We start from the raw sequence: 20,903 nt of genomic DNA, 5'->3' as shown, positions 1-20,903 counted from the left end.
TATGGCTCATAAAGAACGGTGGTTATAGCTCATTTCTTGATTTCCGCTTACAATCGTAATATATCCATGCTTCCTTCTCTATATAAATAGAACCAAAGGACCTATTACATTAAGCGGGCTAGTCTCTTACCAGTGGATCAGGCCTAAGCCAATAAGAAGAAGGCCAACGAAATGATCGACCAGGCCCAAGCCAACCAGAATAAGGCTGACTACAGTGGGCTAGACCGAGCTATCCAAGCCGACCTATCTAGGAGATCATTCTACAAAAAGGAGCCCATGTCACCTAAATGCCAATTTCAATGAGACTCTTATTCCTGAGCTTATCTAGATAAGGAATGCCAAGATGCTGTTTTCCGCTAAAATTCATACTCTAAAGAGTCCAACTCTGATGGGACATAGATTCTGTATCTATATAAAGAGCTTAAGATCCATATATACAAAAAAAGAGAGATTATTTTATACCATACTCTTCTTCTTTCTTTTTCCTATTCTTTCCAATACCCTATTTGACTTAAGCATCAGAGGGCCCGACCAAAGTAATTCCGATGAGTTTTTTCCTTCTTTTTGTGCGCAGATTCACACTCTCTACGATAGATTAGCGGTCCGTCTTTCATCACCATGGCCAAGCAGATTGATAAGCATCCTTTATGTCTCTAGATCATCAGACAATCGTTATAGAAGATTTGGTATCAAAAAACTCTTACTTAAATAGTATTTGATTGGAATAAAAAACAAGTATATCCAAATTTTCTGAAAAAGCCTGGAGACATCTCTGTGGTTCAGCAAACAAGATTTCAAAAATAGTTTATTCACCCTCGATCCTCACATCATATCCTTCCCTTCCCTCAAAGTCCTTCCTTCTCATCGATGGTTGCATTTTGAGAGGAGCAGAGGAGGAAGAGTATATTTTGTATATCCAAGTTATGAAAGATGACTTTAGACCACATATTACTAATGGGGATGGAGAGCAATTTCTTATACACATTGAATTAGCTTCTATGAGTTTTTATTTATTATGTATAATGGATATTATTTTGTTGATTTTACACACAGTTGTATGAATAAATATTGTTATTTTTTTCCTAATGTGGATTGTAATTGATTATGCATATATTAATTGATGTATATGCTATTTTTTGTAATTAAATAGGTTACATAATTATACTTAAAATTTTACTTACTATTTTTATACTTTTGAGGCTTTTACATTTTTTACCCAAAAAAAAAATTTACTGTAGCAATTATATTTGCCACTAAAAGTTTTGAAAGATATTTACAACAATGTTCATAGTTTCATCAAAAAGATAATGTCCATAGTCATTGCTATAGATACTGATCAAACTCCATTGATGGATTTGTAGAGACAAAATGTTTTGTTATTATAAACTAAGCTTGCATATATAATAACAAAAGTAATTATCTCTAAAAATAAGTATAGATTTGTTGTGGGTAAAAGGATTACTAAAAAAATCTTCTCTGAAAAAAACTTGTTTGATGGTGGACTTTATCCTTGAGAAATTTTACCACCTCTTTCTTTGACAAAGCTACCTGCATCATTCCATCCATACTAGAAAATTTTTTTTGAGCAAAGCCAGGAAAAATTTTCTAATCCGAAGATCAAACAGTTAAAACTTACATGAGAGCCTACCAAAATGCTAACAAAATGCTCCTACCAATTCTACCCAGCTCAAGAGAGGAGGGGAGAGGAGGGAGGGGAGGGAGAGAGAAAGAAACTCATATTTTTTCTCGACATTGTTTCTCACTCAAACGTCCCACAAAGCCTTCTCCATGGCAGCTTGTCCATAGCTTAGCTGCTGTTCTTGCCGCTGAAATGGGTGCAATTCCTGCAACCTCTGCTGACCAACTCCTCCAAATTGCATCCCTTGTTGTTGTTGCTGCTGCTTCTCATGTAATCCCATCGCTGGCACCGTCCTTGCTCTGCCAACCCCCAGAAAATCCACAGTCATCACGTCCCCACTTCCCCCTCCTCCATAACTCAACCTTGACCCCCCACTCCCTCCCTGCGAACCACCACCACCACCACCACTATTGTTCAACATTCCAGCGGTCAAGGGAAACATTCCTATGTCACTCAACCCGGAGCTTTCACCCATTGTAGTATCGAAAAATTGATTCACAAACCCTCCTCCATCGACTCCCATCCCATGTGTTTGCACCCCATCGTATAAACCATAAGGCCTAATGGTAGAGTTTTGATCAGGCCCGGCCATTTCCGAGATGAAGCTCCTGTGGGTTTTCGAGGAGGTCATGGCAGTCGCGCCACAGGTGGCGGTTGCACCCAGCTGTGCTGCCTTTTGGAGCAATGCGGTCGCCGACATGTCGGCCGACCCGATGGCTAGCTGGCCCATCTTGGTGCTATCGCTAAGCACATGGTAACCTGAGGGAAAGGTCCTCGAGCTGAAGAGGGTGGCGGCCGTGGTTGTGGAGAGCATGCTTCCAGCCATGGTATGCGAACGCAATGGAGTGGGCATGAGGTCGTAGGGAAGGGCCTTGAGGGGGTTCTTGATGTCATGGTTATTGAAGTCGGAGAGTCCAACCGGCGAGTCAGCAGTGCTGGGGGTGCCGATGGGCATCATAAGCTCGGGGACTCGATGAGCTTGGAGGTTTGAGCCCATGGTAGGCATCAGGCCACTACTGGTCTTGTTGTTCTCTTCGACTAGAGCATCGCAGAAGGCTCTGTGGGTGATGAAGCTGTCTCTCCTGTGGACATGAGAGTTTCATTATTACATCAATTGGAAGATATTTTCATGCATATATAGAGCTTTTTAGGATTGAAGAGAACAAAATAATATAGTTGATAAATTGATGCCAAAAGATATTTTTAGTTTAGCTTCATGTTCAAGTCTAATCTTTAAATTGCTGTTAAAAAAAGGAACAAAAAAGAAACCATTTTGCTTTTTTTGAGGACAGTGAGACATTGAGAGTAATCTCTCGCCTAGGGTTTGAAACTTTTGCCTTCCCTTTTTGAGGTTCCCTGTTCTCTTCTAGCTAGTAGTAGCAATACTGTGAAGCACCCTTTTCTAAGCAAGTATGCCCAACTTTTAGGGACAAAATTTGACTTCCATAAATTTTATTACTTCCAACGTTATTCAAAACAGTCTTTCAACCAAAGGATTCTTTTTGTCCCTCTAGACGTTGGAGTTAACAACCATCGCTTTTGACCTATTGATTTTTATTTCCCTTAAATACAAGTTTATGTTCCTTGAAAACCTGAATATTATCATATTTACATGCTAGTTTGCATCTCACTTGCTTTGTTTTACATTAAAGCGTCTAAGTAGCGCTCAGGGGTTGAAACAATGCTATTCTGATTTGAACAAGAAAAATTCTAGGAAAGGCGTTGCAATGAAACTTAATCTTTCATGTTTCAAAAATCAACGATATTGTATGTACCTAAATAAAAAGTTGAACAAAGGGAGAAGAAACCATTAATTCTAGGATAGGAAACCATCAATATATAGTTCCTGTTAGTTTAATGGACCTAAATTAATTATTTTTTAATTTCATCAGTATAACAGTTACAACATGATAAGTTGTGTCATGTGAGTCCACCACTTAACCCTAAAAATCTGATGTGCAATAAGTTCATATACTAATCTAGTAGACAGGATATATCAACTAGCTACTTTAAGATTAGTGCATTCTTGTTGTATCATTCTTTCGAGAGAACACTCCAGTGATTGAAGATCCTGATAGATGTACAATAGAAATAGTCTTCTCCTTGTGATTCCACAGTTCAGCGTTCACCTTGTGATCCTCATTCTGCACTAACATGCTCAAAGACCACATCCCTAAACTTCAGAGGGAATCCTAGATATTCTGATGTTTTCCATACCTAACATATATGCTACCCACTTATCAAACTTAATTTTCTATTCACATCATGGTTCTTGTAAATATTGTATGATATTTTTCTATCACCTCTAATGTTCTCAACATATACTAAGTCACGTTGCATTTGTTACATGAAAGACATAGCAGAGATTCTAAATGATTGAAATGGCGAGCTCATGATATTTTTCTTTCCATATAAATATTTGTTATCTAAGATACTCTTTAGACATAGGATACCTCTATATGATGCCTTTTTTTTTCAGTAAGATATCCTGACACATTTGATTTGTTATCGTAAGCTGCTATATGCCATTATAATACCAAAAAATGGCTGTTAAAATGCATGGATAAAAGTAATCTATGGTTCTCTCTCTCTCTTTTTTTTTTCTGCCAAGTAATGACAGCCATTGTGGTCTTATATATATATAATACTAGCTATAACTCATAACTATTATCATGCATCTCATCATCAAAGTGGTCCTTCTAATTATCGACAACTCACTACTCGACATTAAATCTATTAGTGTAAGAAGTGAACCTGGAGAAGATGGTGCCACAGTCACACTTGTACTCCTTGGTGCCGCAGATCTTGGTATGAGCCTTCCAGTCCGACTGCACTGCGTATTTCTTCGAGCACTTGTCGCACTTCCACTTCTTCTCCCCATGCTTGCGGCAGAAGTGCTTCTTGATTCCTGTGAGGTCCCCTAGAGCTCGGCTCGGGTTGTGATGAACGCATGTGGTTTCAGGGCAAATGTACACCCTCTTTCGAACCTCTGTGCTCGTCCGCTGCCTCAACTTCCATGGGAGGTTGTGGCCTCTGCGGTGCAATTGGAGGTTTTGGTCCCTCTGGAAGCCCTTGTTGCAAATTTCACACACAAAGCGATTTGTTGCCATCAGGGTTGTCGGCGATAGAGCAATCACTTCTGCTGTAGGGTCTGTGCAGATTAACTCCATATTAAATCATTAGCATGCATGATAACAAAAAAATTGCTTCGCAGGTTACACAATTATCTGATCTTGATTTGAGTAGGGTTATAAAAATCTGACTGCTTCTGGGAGAATTTTGTCCATATTATATACAAACAGTAAACTTTACTACAAATTTGTTGGTGATAAGAGGAAGGGCCAAAAGTGTTCAACCATTAAAGAATCTTTAGATAAGATCGACGAGAGAGTAATAAAGAAAAAATTCAAAAAAAAAAAAACCATGCCGAATTGTTATGGTGTTCCAAGAGTTAATAACTTTGGTATGCTGATAAATTTAAGAGTAAAATTATAATTATTAGTAGAATTTTACTTTGGTACATTTTTTTTTCAAAATTATTTCCTAGTTCTAAGCTAACAAACAGACAAGCTTCTCACCAATAATTGAACCGCCAATCACTCTACAGTTAAAAAAAAAAGAAAAAGAAACATATACCTGGAGTCCCAGGGAGGTTCCTTTTTTTCTTGACCTGCAGTGCCTGTGGCTGTGAGTTCAAGCCATTGCCATTTGCCGTGGCAGCGATGGTTCCAAGGAGTGGATGCTGCTGCTGCTGCTGCTGGCTCTGGTGGACCTCCTCCTCCCCTGTGTGGTTCTCAGAGGAGAAGCTCCCACCATCTCCTGTTATGTTTGACATTTGGTATCCACAACCTTTATTTCAACCACTTCTTTCTTCTCTCTTTTGCTTGCTTTCTTATGATCTCTTCTTTGTTTGCCTTATTTCTCTCTCTTTTCCCTCTTGTTGGCAGTGATTCTGGGATGGTGGTGATGGTGGGAGGGGGGGGTGGGGGAGGGGGGAGAAGGGGGAGGCTATGGGGTGGTGGTCTCTTTCTTTTATGGTAGGAGGGGAGGCCATTGATGGAATAAAATATAGGAGCTCATATTTTTCATACTTTTAAGTTGATATTTTAACAGTGTCTATTATTGAGAGTAGTGATTATTTGGTCATGGGATCAGCCAAAGACGAAAGGCAGAGAATTCTCCTCCAAATCTGCGGTGGAAGAGTCCTGTGCTGGCAAGTCTTACAGCAACAGTGGAACCGGGTCTCTTCTTGTCCTCTCCTTACACCTTCCACACGATTATTTTAATGGAATATTAGTTTATTTGGAATAGTTTTTGACCATAGACTCCCTCTTGGTGGCCTTCAACTTGACACTGGTACAGTCAAGCCGGCCTACTAAAACTCGGTCCGGTTTTCCAGGTTGACTCATCTCTTGATTCAGATTCATCCATCAAGCCAAGCTAAATCAAAAAACTGGTGATGAGATTGATAAACCATGTTCAAGCATAAGTTTGAAGCTTGATTAGTTATGAACCCATGCTTGAACAACACCAAGTCTAGCTCAATGAAAAGTTTAAGATTCAATTATATATAGTAACAGCATATTCCATTCCTTAAGAAGTGTAATGAAATAGAACACTACTTTATTTGCAAATGTTAGACGATAATGGGAGTAATTTAATTATGATGAAAAATTGAAGTTTGTTATAAATTTGTAATTACTAATCTCATTACTAAAGTTACGAGAAAATAAGTATGGACCAAAACTTGAGCAAATAAGTATGGACCAAGCTTTTGACTGAATCGATACTTGACTCAATTTGGATCAATCGCACCTGCGTTATAATTCACTTTGTCTCAAGCAATTACAGATGAACTCATTGAACCATGCAGAACTTTTATTTTTATTTAATTTCATTCTTTTTCGTTAGTTGGTTAAAATTTAACCAGAATGGCCTACCACAGCTCATTCTCAGTCGATCTATTAATTAATATGGCAGAGTTTATATCATTTGTAGGTTACCTTCCCGAAGAATGATACACTCATAGATAAGCAAACTCAAGCCTTGCTATAGTCCTATCGAGCACAATGGCGAATTTGTCACTTTGCAATGCTAGATTGAAATCTTGAAACACCTTAACAAGATCTGAATCATGGCATCTTCAGGCTCAGGAAAATACCGAAAACCTTTGGTAATTTTTTAGCAAACTTTGGTGGGTTTGTTTGGCTTTTACTCTCTAAAGCAATGTTGCCTTCTCGCCATTAAAAATGATATGTCATGTGATAATAATAAATCAACTGTTGAGAGGAACACATCAAATTGGGAAAAAAAGATCTTTTCAAAAAAAGAAATCATCCTCCCCTCCAAAAAAAAAGAAGCAAAGAACCTTTTCAGTTACGCATTGCTATACTAATCAATACATAATAATCCTATAGATATACAAAGTACGTTGCAGACGTCAATGCATGCTTTTCTCCTCTTTATTGATGATGGGTTCGGTTCACCAGCCAGATGATCAACGAGCCCTCCTTTAGATTAATCTATGCTCGCACTTGTTTGTAATTTATGATGATAGATGTAATTAACCATGGTTACACCCTGTACTTATAAAATGCATGCCATAAAAGTTATCACCCAAGCCTAGGAAAGTCAATTAGTTATTTGTTAGAAGAATAATGATAATTTCATACCTTTATTCATTAGAAACTTAGCTCAGCTGGTGGGCAGATGCAGTTTCAAAACTTGGAGATGAATATTTAAAAAATTAGAAAAATATTACATCCATGAAATTGCTCAAAAAAATGATCAAAAAACATCCAAATTGCCACTTTGCCAGGAAGCTCAAGACAAAGGCCGGCAGTCTCATTCCCTTCTCCCCTCCCTACTCGTTTCTTTCTTGTTGGATAGACATGAAGATGAAAGAATCAATGAGAGTAAAGAGTTTTTTTTATAAAAAAATAAATGACAAAGAGAGGAAGGGTTGTGTGGGTACCTTAGTTTTATTATAATCTCCAGGTCTAGGGTTATGGGAAAGTGATTTAAGAATGACGTGCCTTGTGTGGTCGATAACGTTGTGGTCCGTGCATGAATATAATATAATGCATAGACTAAGAAAATTACAAGAAAGAGAGAGCGAGAGAGATGTTGTGTTTAATATTCTAGTTTGGCCTGCAATATGTCTTCATTCCAAGGCCAAGTCCCTTTCCATGCTTTTATCGATGCCTCCAATCCTTATCCTCTCTCTCTCTCTCTAATAATAGTTCATTTTTAAAAGAAAACAATACTGCATGTTTTTTTTTTAAAAATACTGAAGTGTATGAAACTATGTGAATTGAAAAGTGAAAACATCAAAAAAGTGTATGAAACTTTAAGTAGTTTATAGCGAAGTTTGCAGCAATCACCTCTTGCTTCCATTCATGTGTCTCGCATTCTAAACCAGAAATTATCTCTAATCTTTTTGGATAGGCTTAAATCCATGCTCAAGGTTTTATTTGATTGCCTGAGTAGTTTGGAAGGAAGGAGTTTGGGGCAGCAGACAGAGGGAGGGAATTTAATTAAATGATGACACACATTAAAAAAATAAAACAGGTATCAATTGATGACATTAGGAAGGTTTCTGATAATGCTGATAGAATGGAAGAGAAGTCCCCCATGCAGCTCATCAAGTAAAGGGCCTTAGCTGGGGACAACATTACTAAATCACACCTATTTCCCACTATATTCTACAAATCTGAGTGGAGAAGATCTTTGGCCCATTATTGTCAGCCATGGCCTTGGAATCAAACAATTTTTAGCATCACAGCCAGAAAACGAGGCATCTGAAGTCAAGGTAATATAAAGCTACATTCTAACAAGGCCTTCTTCTGCAAACAATTCCAACTGTTGAACAACACAATGAGCTCATCATTTCATGGAACAACACCAAAAATTTCCTTAGCTAAAGGACGAAGTGATGCTTTCAGTCGTTCCTTGTCACTCTTGATTTGGACAATCCAATGGACTATATGAAAAGATGCCTTGTAGAATCACATTAGCATGGTTGGATCCTGCTTCTCAAATGGGACAAGAAGACTCGAACAAATTGTTGCAATTCCCACCCAGAGTCAATTAATAAAGGCTGCATTAATTTAAATAGCCATGTTAAAACAGCCTTAGCTATCCAACGTAGCATATAAGATGTAATCTAAAGAAGGTGGTCCCTTCTTGTTAAATTAGTCTTCTCCCTCTTTTCTACTCCACACTATTTGCCTATGCCCTCAAGAGTGATAGCCTACGGTGAGCACATAGTATATCACTAACACTTGCATAAAGATATGCATGCATTAATAATGCATCTGCATTTTTTATGTTGGGTGAGTATACAGTTATATCAGAATGATAAAAAAAATATTAGCTATGTGATATATACAATCACAAGTGAAGCAAGATATTGATACAATGCACTTATATTGCTGATTGGAGATTTTGTTTTCTTTTTTTTGGTTCTTTTTGTGAACATGATCCAAGTACTCCTGCCATCTCATAAGGATGTTGGTTTTTTTTATCTGTTGCTCATGAGGATCTTTTATTGCAAGAGGAGGGAGGCATAGTGGCAGACGGTGTTAGATGCAGTTTATCGATCTCTCTTTCTAGCTCTGGGATGTTAAATGGTTTTAAGATTTATAATGTTTTTGCTTTCTGCACCATTTTTAGCTGGTTAAGTGTGTAGATATAGATCCTTGGTTACCATTTACCTACCTTGAAATTTTCCTTTTTATTCTCTTTCGAACTCAGCCAATCTTTGGGTGCATTGTTTTGGTATTAGATATTTCTTCTACTTCATTGATACTTTATCAATGAAGTGGTAGGTGTCTAGCAACCCTCATCCTCTAGATTGATTTTTTATCAAAAAAATAAAAAAAAAATCATTCACATCAAAGGAGGAAAAGAAGTCACATTAATTGTGCATGCAAAAACAACAACCATGTTTCAAACTCATCACTCCATAATAGGCATATAAGGAAGATTAAGGGTGTGGTGTAAATATTGTAATAATACATCGTTATGTAATATTTTAGAATTATGTTATAATGATGTCATGGTTAATTCATGACAATAATAATATATCATGGAAAAATTTCATGAAAAGTTGAAATAATTCAAATAATTATTTGACCTATAATTTGATACTTGAACACAATTAGGAGAAATCATAACATCATGAGGGGGACATATATCAACTTGCTAACTTGTAATAGGTCGCAGACATTGATAGCTAACGAGCCATATGATGTGATAAAATTGAAACTTGTGGATGGTGGTGATATGGTAACAAAGAAACTTCTAATTGAAAATGGCTACTAGGGCAAAAACTTCTTTTTTGGGCTACTAAAATGTGATCTTATTTACAATATAACATTGACACTGAAATCCTTAGAATAATTGATGCAAGCCATAAGCATGAAAAATAGGATCCGGAAAAATCACAAACAATAATAGATCTTTTCCAATTTTGGTGTATAAGTCTGCTAGATTAAAAAATATCCCCCTCATAATGATGTATGTACCCTTACTACTTAGTTGCACTAGCTTTGATGAAAAGTATGTCCTAATAATTGGCTTTTGCACCAATATAAAATGCAAGATAATTTGTGATATTGCATGTTCATTGATAATTTGAGAGTATTTTCTTTGTTACAGTTAGTGTCATATGTGCCAAGAATTCAAGAAAATCCTTGTACATAGAAGTGGAATGATATACTATTTAGATTTTAAGAATCAAGATTTTCACTCTTGTAGACCTTATGCATGTAGCCCCCTTGTTAACCTCCCAATAAAGAATCCCAATTCCAAAACTTTTACCTGTTTTAATTTCAATGAAAAAAAGATGTTCTATTGCATGGAGCATCTAAAATTTTCTACTTTTAATTTTTCTCCGAGAATAGAATATGTACCCCCACATGCACACATATACAAAATTCCATATTTTCGATTCTATTGTTTTAGATTTTGATATGCTTCGGGACCAACCACAGCCTACATGGCAAGCCAACCAGCCCTAGTTAACCAATCAAAACCTGCCACGTGGCCAGCTCAAAAGCAGGCGGAGAGTTCTTTGAATTTCAAAACTCTTCCCAACTGGCAGCACCTCGGCTACAATCAAGTGTGATTTCCTTAATCGCATTCATGAGATATATAGTGCACGATGAGCGGGCAAAATGCCCGAGCATGATCTTGGGAACGTCACATAGCTTACCAATGATGGCCGATCCATACGTCTGAATCCTTCGGCAACGGACACCCTCTCCAATACAAACCAATCTCGATGGACCCTTCAGATAAGTGTTTTCGAGCCCTCATACACCTTTATGCTATCACTCTGCCACTCTCACAACACCTTTACTGTTTTTTGATAGTCTGTCTGACTTAGGTATTGGAGGATATCGCGTTAGATACTCTTCAACAAGAGGACTTCTTTATCTTTATTGTTTCTGGTCTAATCCAGCGCTGGAGCGAAGGTTTGATCATCAATCTCCTATTTCTAGCACCACCTTAGGCACGTCGCAACCTTTTGTCGATCTGTATAGCCTGAATAATTGATCGCCGAGCTCTCCAACAACTTAGCCAACTCGGTGCCTCGGATGTACCAATTTCCAGCGGCAGCAAATCACATCTATAATTAAGTATAAATTCACCTTATGGACCTATTATATAATATGATAAATTCAGAGTGTAAAATTCAAACTCCTTTATATATTGTATGTGAAGAATAAAGCTTTTACGTCCCTAGACCAGAATTGAGGAGCGGCGACAACTTAGTAGTTGAACATAGGAAAGTAACTAAATTAGATGCCATCAAACAAATGCTAGCAATATTACCTCTATTCTTTCAACCTACCCATCATGAATTCCCAAAAGTGTTATGTTGTACACTACATCATTTGTTTTGACGAGAAAATGATGGAATTTAGGCAGGAAACACCTTCCAAACTATAAAAAACGCAAACCATGACTTATTTTATTGGCCATGAAAGAATTTTGGTCTTCTTGTAGTCCGGAAGAAACTATGACAAGGTCCAATTATACTTTTTAATTGAGAGGAATACTTAGTGATGTGAGCAAAATAACCCATGAATGAATCCACCGAAAGGAGTCGGCCAAAGATGACATTCTCCATTCTTTATCAAACGACAAAGACATCTTCAGAAAAAGATATCAATTTGTTTGGATCCAGATGTTGCCGTGTGGAATTTGTCATCATGATGTCGGACTCATGAAATCTACCTCCTAAAATATTGTATTATTTGAAGGTGAAGTTTGGCATACTTAAATGCAATTGTGAAGTGAACTTAAGACTTGGTGTCGTTGGGGGCCCTAGCATTTGGAGGGAAGGTTTGGATTCAAACAAATACTTGGCCGGTGGCGGTTAGGCCCCGTGTGGGAGAGCTATTGGCAGTAGAATTTTTGAAAGTTGAGCTTTTGGAATAGAGCTTTCTGAAGTAGAGCTTGTATAAAAAGCTATTTGCTATTTGGTAACTATATTTTTAAAGTGATGTGCTACTTTAACATGTATTTGGTAAACAAACTAATAAAGTATCTTTAGTATGACAAAATGATCATACACATTGCATAGTATTATCCAATATAGTATAATAAAATATAATATGTATTAATACATAAATATATGATATAGTATAGTATTACTTAATATAATATAATATTATTATAATATAGTAATATAATATTGTATACTATAGCATAATAATTTCATACAATATTAGATTATTTAACATAACATATCAATATATTATGATATAATATAATATTATATTATTTTATAGTATAATACAATAATAAAGATATAAAATATTATAATTATTAGTGTAAATTAATTTGTCATAATATAAAAATTTTCTGGCTATGTGATAAAATTGGTTAAGTAATTATTAAAGGGACATTTTGTATAATTGTTATATTTTATCATAGGTATTTTGGTAAAAAAAAATCTTTTCGACCATGCCTAAAAGTGCTTTTTCGGAAGGCTCCAAAATGGAGCTTCTCCCAAAAAGCTGTTTTTAGCTTTCTGAAAAAACTAAAACAGCTTCTCGAAATTTTTACCAAACACTCATATTTCATCTAAAAGTGTTTTTTGACCCTCCAAAAGCTCCCCCAAACTGGGCCTTTCCCTATGAAATAGAGCCTTTGTGGAAACCACCACTACAACAAAACTATATATGAGACTTTCCTAGTTGATATACTGATTGAATTAAGGAGATAATGAATGAAAGTCGCACAACGGTTGATGACCAAGCAACTAATATTCAAGAAAATAAAGCCTTTTTCTTTTTAATTAAAGAATTAACTAACAAATTTTTAATTTATGAATGAAATTTTAACTGTTAATTTCTACCTATGCTCATTCTATAGTTGCAATCCATTGATTCTCTCAATCAATAGAGGCTGGCATTCCATGCAAGCAAATGATACACTAAATGGAGCTGAGTCATTTGCAGCCTCTTATAATTAAGCCCTAATTTATGATGTCATCTATGCCTTCTTCATTTAAAATTTCATGAAAAATTAGCAAAATCTGATTCAACAGATATAATGTTCTAGATCACGTTAGAAAAATTGAGCCCATGGACTAGAAGAACTTTCAGCTTAGGGCAGTTTGAACTAGGTTAGGCTAACCCAAACTGCACTTATCGCATGATTCAATTTTTGACCTAATGTTATTATTCAGGTTGGATCTATGGGTCTATATGCATGCTTTGATTACTTGAACCTGTGACGATGATTTCGTCATGTCGAATTCCAACTAATTTCGTTAGAGTTGCATCAGGTTGGCAGTGCCACTAGAGAAATAGATGGCATGGTTGGTTGCTTCTTGAGCCTGTACACTATATTCTAACTTAGGTAGGTTAATATTAACCCGACCCGATCGTAATCCAAGCTGATCCGAATTATGGCTGCAACAAATCAGGTTAAGCTTAACCAGAGCTGAGCCCAAACCAACTAGTTTATATAAATTGGATGTGTAAACCTACTCCTCTATGCTCCACGAAGTAACATAACACAAGCTGCAGGTTGAAATTGTTTAAGAAATTTTGACATTTGGGCAATCCCATCCTTCGAGAAGTTGACCTACCTAAAGTCACCCCCCATGCAGCTAGGTAGACCAGAGTTCTATGGATCCTACGAACCACATAAGAAAAACTAAGACCATAAAAAGAATGATTAGTAGTGTAAAGAAAGAAAGTCTCAACCTAGGATATAGCATGGTTAGAGTCTGCAGTTCTACAATTTTTATTTTTTGTAACCCCAACAACAAGATCACTCAAAATTTCCCCCAAACTTTATGGATCCCAAGATCTTCGCCGCATGATCTTTTGTCAACCCCCTCAATTTCCTAGATCACCTATGTGTTAGTTTAATCAGACTAATGGCGACCAAGTTGTGATTAAATAATAGCAAACCTAACCATGTTAATGGTGCGACAGGGTTGTTAGTTTATATATCATGGCTCATGCAGCTGGCATTTTAGGTGTCAATTCATCGCTCGATACCTTAGTTGAGTGCTACAGGTAAAAATTTCTTGTTTGGTCTGATATGATAGGTTTAAGTGCGACGAGCTAACTATTAGGCTAGTTAAATTGCAGGGCATTGGATATGTTCCAATTTTTTGTAGGGCAGACTGGGTTAAGAGTTAACCCTAGCCCAACATGATAAACAAAATAAATGACCGCATTCAACCAAACTCGATAATTTCAAACCTAAACATAGATATTCAATTCAAATATTTCTTTGGTTCAATCATGCTAGATTGGGTCATATAGAATCAGGTCATTTGGAGGGGGATTCTCAGCTCGATCCAAACAATGGGTTAAGTCAAGTTAGGTTCGGCTTAAACTAACAAGAATTGCACCCTAAATTGTAACCTGTAATTTCGTGGTCATAGAAAGCCACCTTAATCCTCCCAGGAAGTAAAGCCAACAAAAATGTTTTTTTACTGATAATAATGATAAGATTTTGGTACTCCATCCACCATTTTCCCTATTAATCAGTACGTTCCAATCTGCCGCCGGTATGGCTCAACATGTTCTGAATCGGACGGTTCGTGATGGTTCCACTGATCATGGTAGGACCAATTAGCATAGGCCACCTAGCCACGTTTCAGATATGCTGGTTGATGAAACAGGTGTTGTGGATCTAAGAAGGATGAGCAGAAGCCATCGCCAAATAAAAGTGTTGGTGCGCAAAGGACCAGTTCATAAGGTTTTGATTGTGGAGAATAGAATGGAGCCAATTAAGCTGGATGGAAACAAAACCAAACGGACTTGAGTAAAAGATGTTCTGCCTGCTCAGCAGCTGGGAAAGGATCAGGCCTTTAGAGTTTGGGTCTCTGGTTCTGGCCTTTAGAAGGTCCTCTCCCTGAATGCTCCTATGATCTTACTTGGTGATTTTAATATAATTAAAGAAGCACAGGAGAAAAAGAAGGTGGCAAGCCCTTCCAATTGAAGAGAGAGATTAAGGATTTTTAGAATTTTGTCAGAGACAAAGGCTTACTAGATCCGAGATACTTTGGAATTCTTTTTATATGGTGCAACAATAAGCAGGGTCGGGCAAGAGCCTGAGAAAGGCTTGATGAGCCCTGGTGACCAGTAATTGGCTCAGCTTATGCCTAGAAACTCGGATTACTCATCTTCCCCGGATTGTAGCAGATCACTGCCCTATAGTGGTGCAGCTACAACAACATAGGAATAGACAATTCTCTCCCTTCAGGTTCCAACGATTTTGGTTAAGCTGTAATGTTGTGCGGGAAGTTGTGAGAAGAGCATGGCAACCAGCTTTCAAATTTATCAAATTACTGAAATCAGTTTAGCGGTCATTAATCAATTGGAATAAGAGAGAAGTAGGTAATCTTCTCAAGAAAGCAGAGAAATTAGAGAAAGAAATTCAAAAGTTACAAAAGGAGGATGTCATTGTTAGTGCGTTGAAGGAAGAGAGGTATGCGATTCTATTCAACAAACTGAGGGAGCATGATAAAGTATTAACACAGCAGGAGATGTTTTGGCGACAAAAATCTGGATTGCCGCGGTGGAAGGAAGAAGATATGAATACAATTTCTCCCATCATACTACTATGCTGCGTAGATGGACAAACAAGTCACAAGATTGGTAGGAGAGGATGTTACTGAGGAAACAACAGAGGTCGCCTCAAGGGAGAATCCACCATGTTGAGGGATCCTTCGATCTTCCCCGGGCGCATAATTATCTAAACCAGGAGGATAATGAAAGGCTAATTGCTGATATCATGGAGGAGGAGATCGAAGCTACTATGAAGAGCCTTGCATCAGAGAAAGCTTTCTGGAACATCATAAAGGTGGACTTGGTGGCCAGCGTCAAGGAGGTAATTGAGTTGGGAAGTATGCCTGAGGATTACAAAAAAAACCCTATATTGTTCTAGTGCTGAAGAAAGATGATGCTTAGCAAGTCAAGGAAGGAATCCAGCCTAATAAGCTTATGCAATACAATTTACAAATATTAGCGATGCAACAACTTTGCCCTATGGGATTAGCTTACGAGATTGGATCAATTGCCATTCCTCAACATAGTTCAAAGGATATTAAAGTTCGGTCGAATAGTGCAGCACAAACTACTTGTCCTAAAAGCTTAAGCTGATAGAATGAGATAGATTTTTTTATATATTTTTTTATACTTCTCCTCACATATGGGCCAGATTTTTCTTTAATGGGCGAGCCCAACATGTGAAATTTTAATAATGGAGTTAAAGAGTGCGGAGACAGGGTTCAAACTCAGGACCTCTGCTTTGATACCATGTTGAAATCACCACTTGTCCTAAAAGTTTAAGCTGATAGGATGAGGTAGATTTATTTATATATTTTTATATTTTTTTACAATTTTCAAAGCCTTGTGGAAGATTCAAACAGCCCCAAGAGTTCATTTACTGTGGCTGGGGTATACATGTTGATATATGGTGGTGAACAGGAAGATATAGATCATATTTTGTGTAACTGCTCTTTTGCCAAACAAACTTAGGAAATCATTTTAGGAAGGAGCCTACTTCAGTTTGGTGCTGAAAACTTTCAAAACTCTATTTTTTTTTGCTGAACCAAATGTATCATACATAGCGAGTGCGAATATATCCAAAAAAAATCAAAAGATAACAAGTTCCGGAACGCACTGGATAGCCCGTTCTCCTCTAGCCATAGTGTTTTTTTAGAATGGTTAGTCATATAAAAAACTACCCAATCTGCTACCCCATTGGCCTTTCGATACACATAATTGGCCTGCAAGGCCATCCACCGTCACCATCTTTCGAATATCCCTGAGGAGCATATAGTAATCACCCACTCCTTCCACACTCTGCTGGATCCATCTAATGACAGTAGCCACTCTGCTGGCTCTCACTACTCCAAGTTCGACTTTGGTTGTAGTCGAATTGCAATCACCAGTAATCCCCGCAAGTGCAAAAGCCATGCCTAAAGTGGTGAAACCTATTCAAGTCCCTCACCACAAACTCCCTCCCCACAATATCGCTGATCAGCTTGAATGCCTCGTGACAGTCCCCACACATCCTCAGGTTCTTCATCACCTGATGATCACTCCTGGGGGAGAAGCTATCAGCCCAAACCCCAGAGCAAGCATTTCACTGTGCACTCCGACCATCAATCTCTTTCCCTCCCCTTCCACCATTTCATCAGACACCCATCCATTACCCCCACCATCATACCCCCTCTCTCTCATCCTCTCCTCCAACTCCCTCAATATTTCCACCACCTCCCATTCCCTCTCGCCTGCTGCCGAGGCCTTCCCGGCGTAGAACACAAAAGCAGCGTCCTTTATCTCCACCCAACTGCACCCGGGTTCCTTGCGAATCCCTCGCCGCCTCATCTCCTTCCAAACCTTCTCCGCACTCTCCCACTGCCCAACTGAAACATAAGCATTTGACATGGCAACGTAGGCGCCTGCGACGTCCCGGTCGAACCCCGCCAGCCTCTCGCTGGCCTCAACCGCGAGGCCCAACCTCCCATGCGTCCTGCTCGCCGAGAGCAATGCGCTCCACAGCATCAACGCCTCATCACCCTCCGCTCGCACTTCCTTCAACAGCTCGTAGGCCTCGTCGAGACGGCCTGCACGGCCGAGCATGTCGACGGCGCAGGTATAGTGCTTCACGCTTGGTGCTATGTTGTAGCTACTGCTCATCGAATTTAGGTACCGAAGTCCCGTGTCTGCGAGACCGGAGTGGCTGCAAGCATGGAGGACGCCGAGGAGAGTGATGCTATTCGGCATCACCCCTTGTCGGACCATCTCCTCGAACAAGTCTAGCGAGCACTTCCCAAGCCCGTACTTTGCTGCAGTCACGATCATGGAGGTGTATGGAACCAATGAGGGACGTGCAATACCATCGAACACTTTTCTCGACGAATCGATGCATCCACACTTCCCATACATGTCGATCAGCGCACCTGCGATCACATCATTTCCGTCGTAGCAATGTCGGATCACAGCTGCATGCGTCGATCTTCCCATGCCGAGCCTGCCCACGCTAGCGCAAGCGTTGATGACGCTCGAGAACATGAAGTGGTTGGGAGCTAATTTCGACGATGATGAGACTTCCCAGAGGAATTCAGTGAACAGAGCAATTGCCTCGTGGCCACAAGCATTCTGAGTGTAAGCTGAGATCATCGAGCCCCAAGAAATGACATTCTTATCGATCATGCCATCGAAGACTTTACGGGCATCGGTGACGCTGTTGGATTTTCCATACATGTTGATGAGAGCAGTCGAGACTACGAGATCGGACTGCAGGCCGGAAGTCGCGACTCGAGCATGGACTTGTCGGCCTGATTTAAGGTCGGCAAGGCGGGAGCACGCGTCGATGGCCGTAGCGAGGGTGAAAGAATTTGGAAGGACTTGGTGGTTGCCCATTGAATGGAAGAGAGAGACGGCGCGGTCGGACCTGCCGGCGTTGACGTAGCCGGTCATGAGCGACGTCCAGGTTACAACGTTCGTCTCAGGCATTTCGTCGAACACCTTCTGCGCGTCGGCGAGGGCCTCGCAGCGGAGGTAGGCGTTGATGAGGTGGTTGCCGGGGGAGGTGGCGGAGGAGCCGCCTGACTTGAGGAGCTTGGAATGGGTGGACGCGACGAAGGCAAGGTCGAGCGAGGCTCGGAGGCGGCGAATGAGGAAAGGAGTGTAGTCGGGAAACGGAGAAGACGGGAGTTTCTTCATGGCGTGGGGTGGTGGCACCAAAGCAAGGGCCATGCCCCTTCCTCATCGAGGGCCCTCACTGGAGAGCCCTCCCTCCATCGCTTACCATGTTCCCGTCGCCGCTCACGGCTTCCCCGACTCGCCACGGCCGCTCACCTCGACTGCGGCCAGCAAGGTGAGATCAGCCCGTCGAAGCGGCCGGTGACTGGGAAGAAGCCGACGACGGTCCGACAAGCAGCAGGTGGATTCCCGGATCTAGCGGGGACTGCTCCTGGTTGCCACGGTAGTCAGATGAGCTCTAGAATTTGGGGGTTCTGCCGTTCGGGTTTAGTTTCTTCTGTCTCTGATATGCATTGAACATGGCCACAGCATGTGATTTGGAGCATGTGCATCCTCTAATGAACTAAGTAGCAGTTACTCGATTCTTGGAGACCATCTTATGCTCCGCTAAATTTAGGCACTTCAACTTGGCACGATGCAAATTTTCCATATGGATTTTCCAATGGTCAGAGATGCCAGATGTGTCTTCGCTCTGATTATCCGCAGAAAGTGATGGAGCGGTTGGCAAATCCTGTTAACATTTAGCCTCCGTTTGGAAGTTTTGGGGAGAAAAGAAAAAGAAAGAAAAATTTTAATAATAAAGAAAAAGAAAAGAATGGAATAGAATAGACTTTCCTCTCTTCTTGTTTGGGAGTTTTAGAAGGGAAGAGAAAGTACTTTCTTTCCTCTTATTTGGAAGTTTGGAAAGAAAAAAAAAAAGCATACATTTTTAATACTTTTACTAAAATGCCCTTACTATAAAAGAGACATGCTTATGAGTAGAGAGTAAAATAGATATTATCAAAAATTTATTAAGTTCCAATTCAGGTTTCTGTTCGGTTATAGTCATCAGCACATTCTTGCATGCAATTCAGGCTAGTGGAACCTTTCACTTTTTTTGTGAACAGGTTGTCAGCCTACCATTTTCGGCTGAAGGTGTCATGATGTTTTTCTTCAGTAGGCCTCATAGGATTAGAGCCTGTTCTTTTTTTTAAGATGCAAGGCCACCGGGGGTCTGTAAATGTTAGGATTTTTTTTTCATTTTCTAATTCATTTTGTCCCATTTAATACCCTGATCTCCTCATTGATATTTGAGATTGCCCAGACATGTCTTGCCATGGTTTCCAAGGGTTTTTCATGTGCTATCAGAGCATGATCGAAGTACATCACAAGCTACTAACAAATAGGCATAAATTGAAAAGGGCTCTTAAAAAGTTAAGATCTTAAACTTATCTGAAATAATGAGTAGAGTCTGTAATGGTTTAACACCTAAACCTACAGGATTGATCAGAAGCAGCAGCCAGTTAAAAGAAAAGAAAATTCTAATAATCAAATTTGGATAATGCCGTGCTTCCTTTTTCCAGGAATAGGCTTTTACGATTACTTGGATTGCCTGAACGGTCTTCCTGGATGCAGGTTTTTGGTGATGACCACTGAATGGTTTATCGTACAAGGAAAGATTTGTAGCTTAAGGACTGTTGTTGTAGAAAAAAGCTGTAAAGGTTTTCCATATACTGCTAAGATGATCTTTCTCAAAGGATGATTTGGCTTTTAAGTTGGGAACTGACGGTAGAATTCTCTGATGCAGTATCACTGACAGGCAAGTGAATTCAATGAACAAATTCATCAGTATCCATTGTCCAAGAATCTTATGTCATGCTTCTAGATGCTGGTTGGCATGCAGGATACATTCTGCTAGTTTCTCGGTAACATATGATACTCCATTCCTTGGTCTGAGTATAAAAGTCTTGCTTATAACGTTCATTGCCAGCATTTTTACTTGTAGTTGACTAGGTGCAATATGTTGCTTCATGAAGGGAAGGGGGAGGGTATTTCAAATATTATATTTTATTTATAATATATATTGTTAATTTAATATTTTAAAATAATATATATATATATATATATATAAAATCTAATTTAATTTTTAATTTCAATCATATTTTTAAAGAATGATTAGAGTTTAAATTTGAGCTCGGTTGATATTTAGGTCGAGTCAATCTCGAGTTTTTTTTTTTTTTTTTTTTTTT

General features: G+C 39.1%; 2 protein-coding genes across 2 annotated transcripts; both read right to left on the bottom strand.

The window, feature by feature from the left end:
• Positions 1-1,575: 1,575 nt before the first annotated feature.
• Positions 1,576-5,906, bottom strand: LOC103715115 (zinc finger protein GAI-ASSOCIATED FACTOR 1-like). Its single transcript, XM_008802646.4, has 3 exons — positions 5,276-5,906; positions 4,394-4,790; positions 1,576-2,721 (listed from the first exon to the last, which is right to left on the bottom strand). The coding sequence occupies exons 1-3, from the start codon at positions 5,472-5,474 to the stop codon at positions 1,764-1,766; spliced, it is 1,554 nt and encodes a 517-aa protein (XP_008800868.1). The 5' UTR covers positions 5,475-5,906; the 3' UTR covers positions 1,576-1,763.
• Positions 5,907-16,689: 10,783 nt separating this feature from the next.
• On the bottom strand, positions 16,690-19,470 carry LOC103715116 (pentatricopeptide repeat-containing protein At4g15720). The gene is given in 2 exon segments (XM_008802647.4): positions 16,690-17,214; positions 17,217-19,470. Coding segments are annotated over 2 exon segments (1,818 nt in total). The 5' UTR covers positions 18,889-19,470; the 3' UTR covers positions 16,690-17,068.
• Positions 19,471-20,903: the final 1,433 nt, after the last annotated feature.

The sequence above is a fragment of the Phoenix dactylifera genome, unplaced genomic scaffold (assembly GCF_009389715.1).
Source record: "Phoenix dactylifera cultivar Barhee BC4 unplaced genomic scaffold, palm_55x_up_171113_PBpolish2nd_filt_p 000077F, whole genome shotgun sequence".
Lineage (NCBI taxonomy): Eukaryota > Viridiplantae > Streptophyta > Magnoliopsida > Arecales > Arecaceae > Phoenix > Phoenix dactylifera.
The sequence above is the reverse complement of the archived record's forward strand: the minus strand, read 5'-3'. Positions and strand labels throughout refer to the sequence as shown.

What these genes read in the sequence shown, in the direction of transcription:
- LOC103715115 (XM_008802646.4), bottom strand. Translation starts at nt 5,474, where the DNA reads ATGTCAAACATAACAGGAGATGGTGGGAGCTTCTCCTCTGAGAACCAC. An exon ending in GAACCTCCCTGGGACTCCAG is followed by an intron (nt 4,791 to 5,275) that starts GTATATGTTTCT and finishes TAATCTGCACAG; the next exon opens with ACCCTACAGCAGAAGTGATT. An exon ending in TGTGGCACCATCTTCTCCAG is followed by an intron (nt 2,722 to 4,393) that starts GTTCACTTCTTA and finishes TCATGTCCACAG; the next exon opens with GAGAGACAGCTTCATCACCC.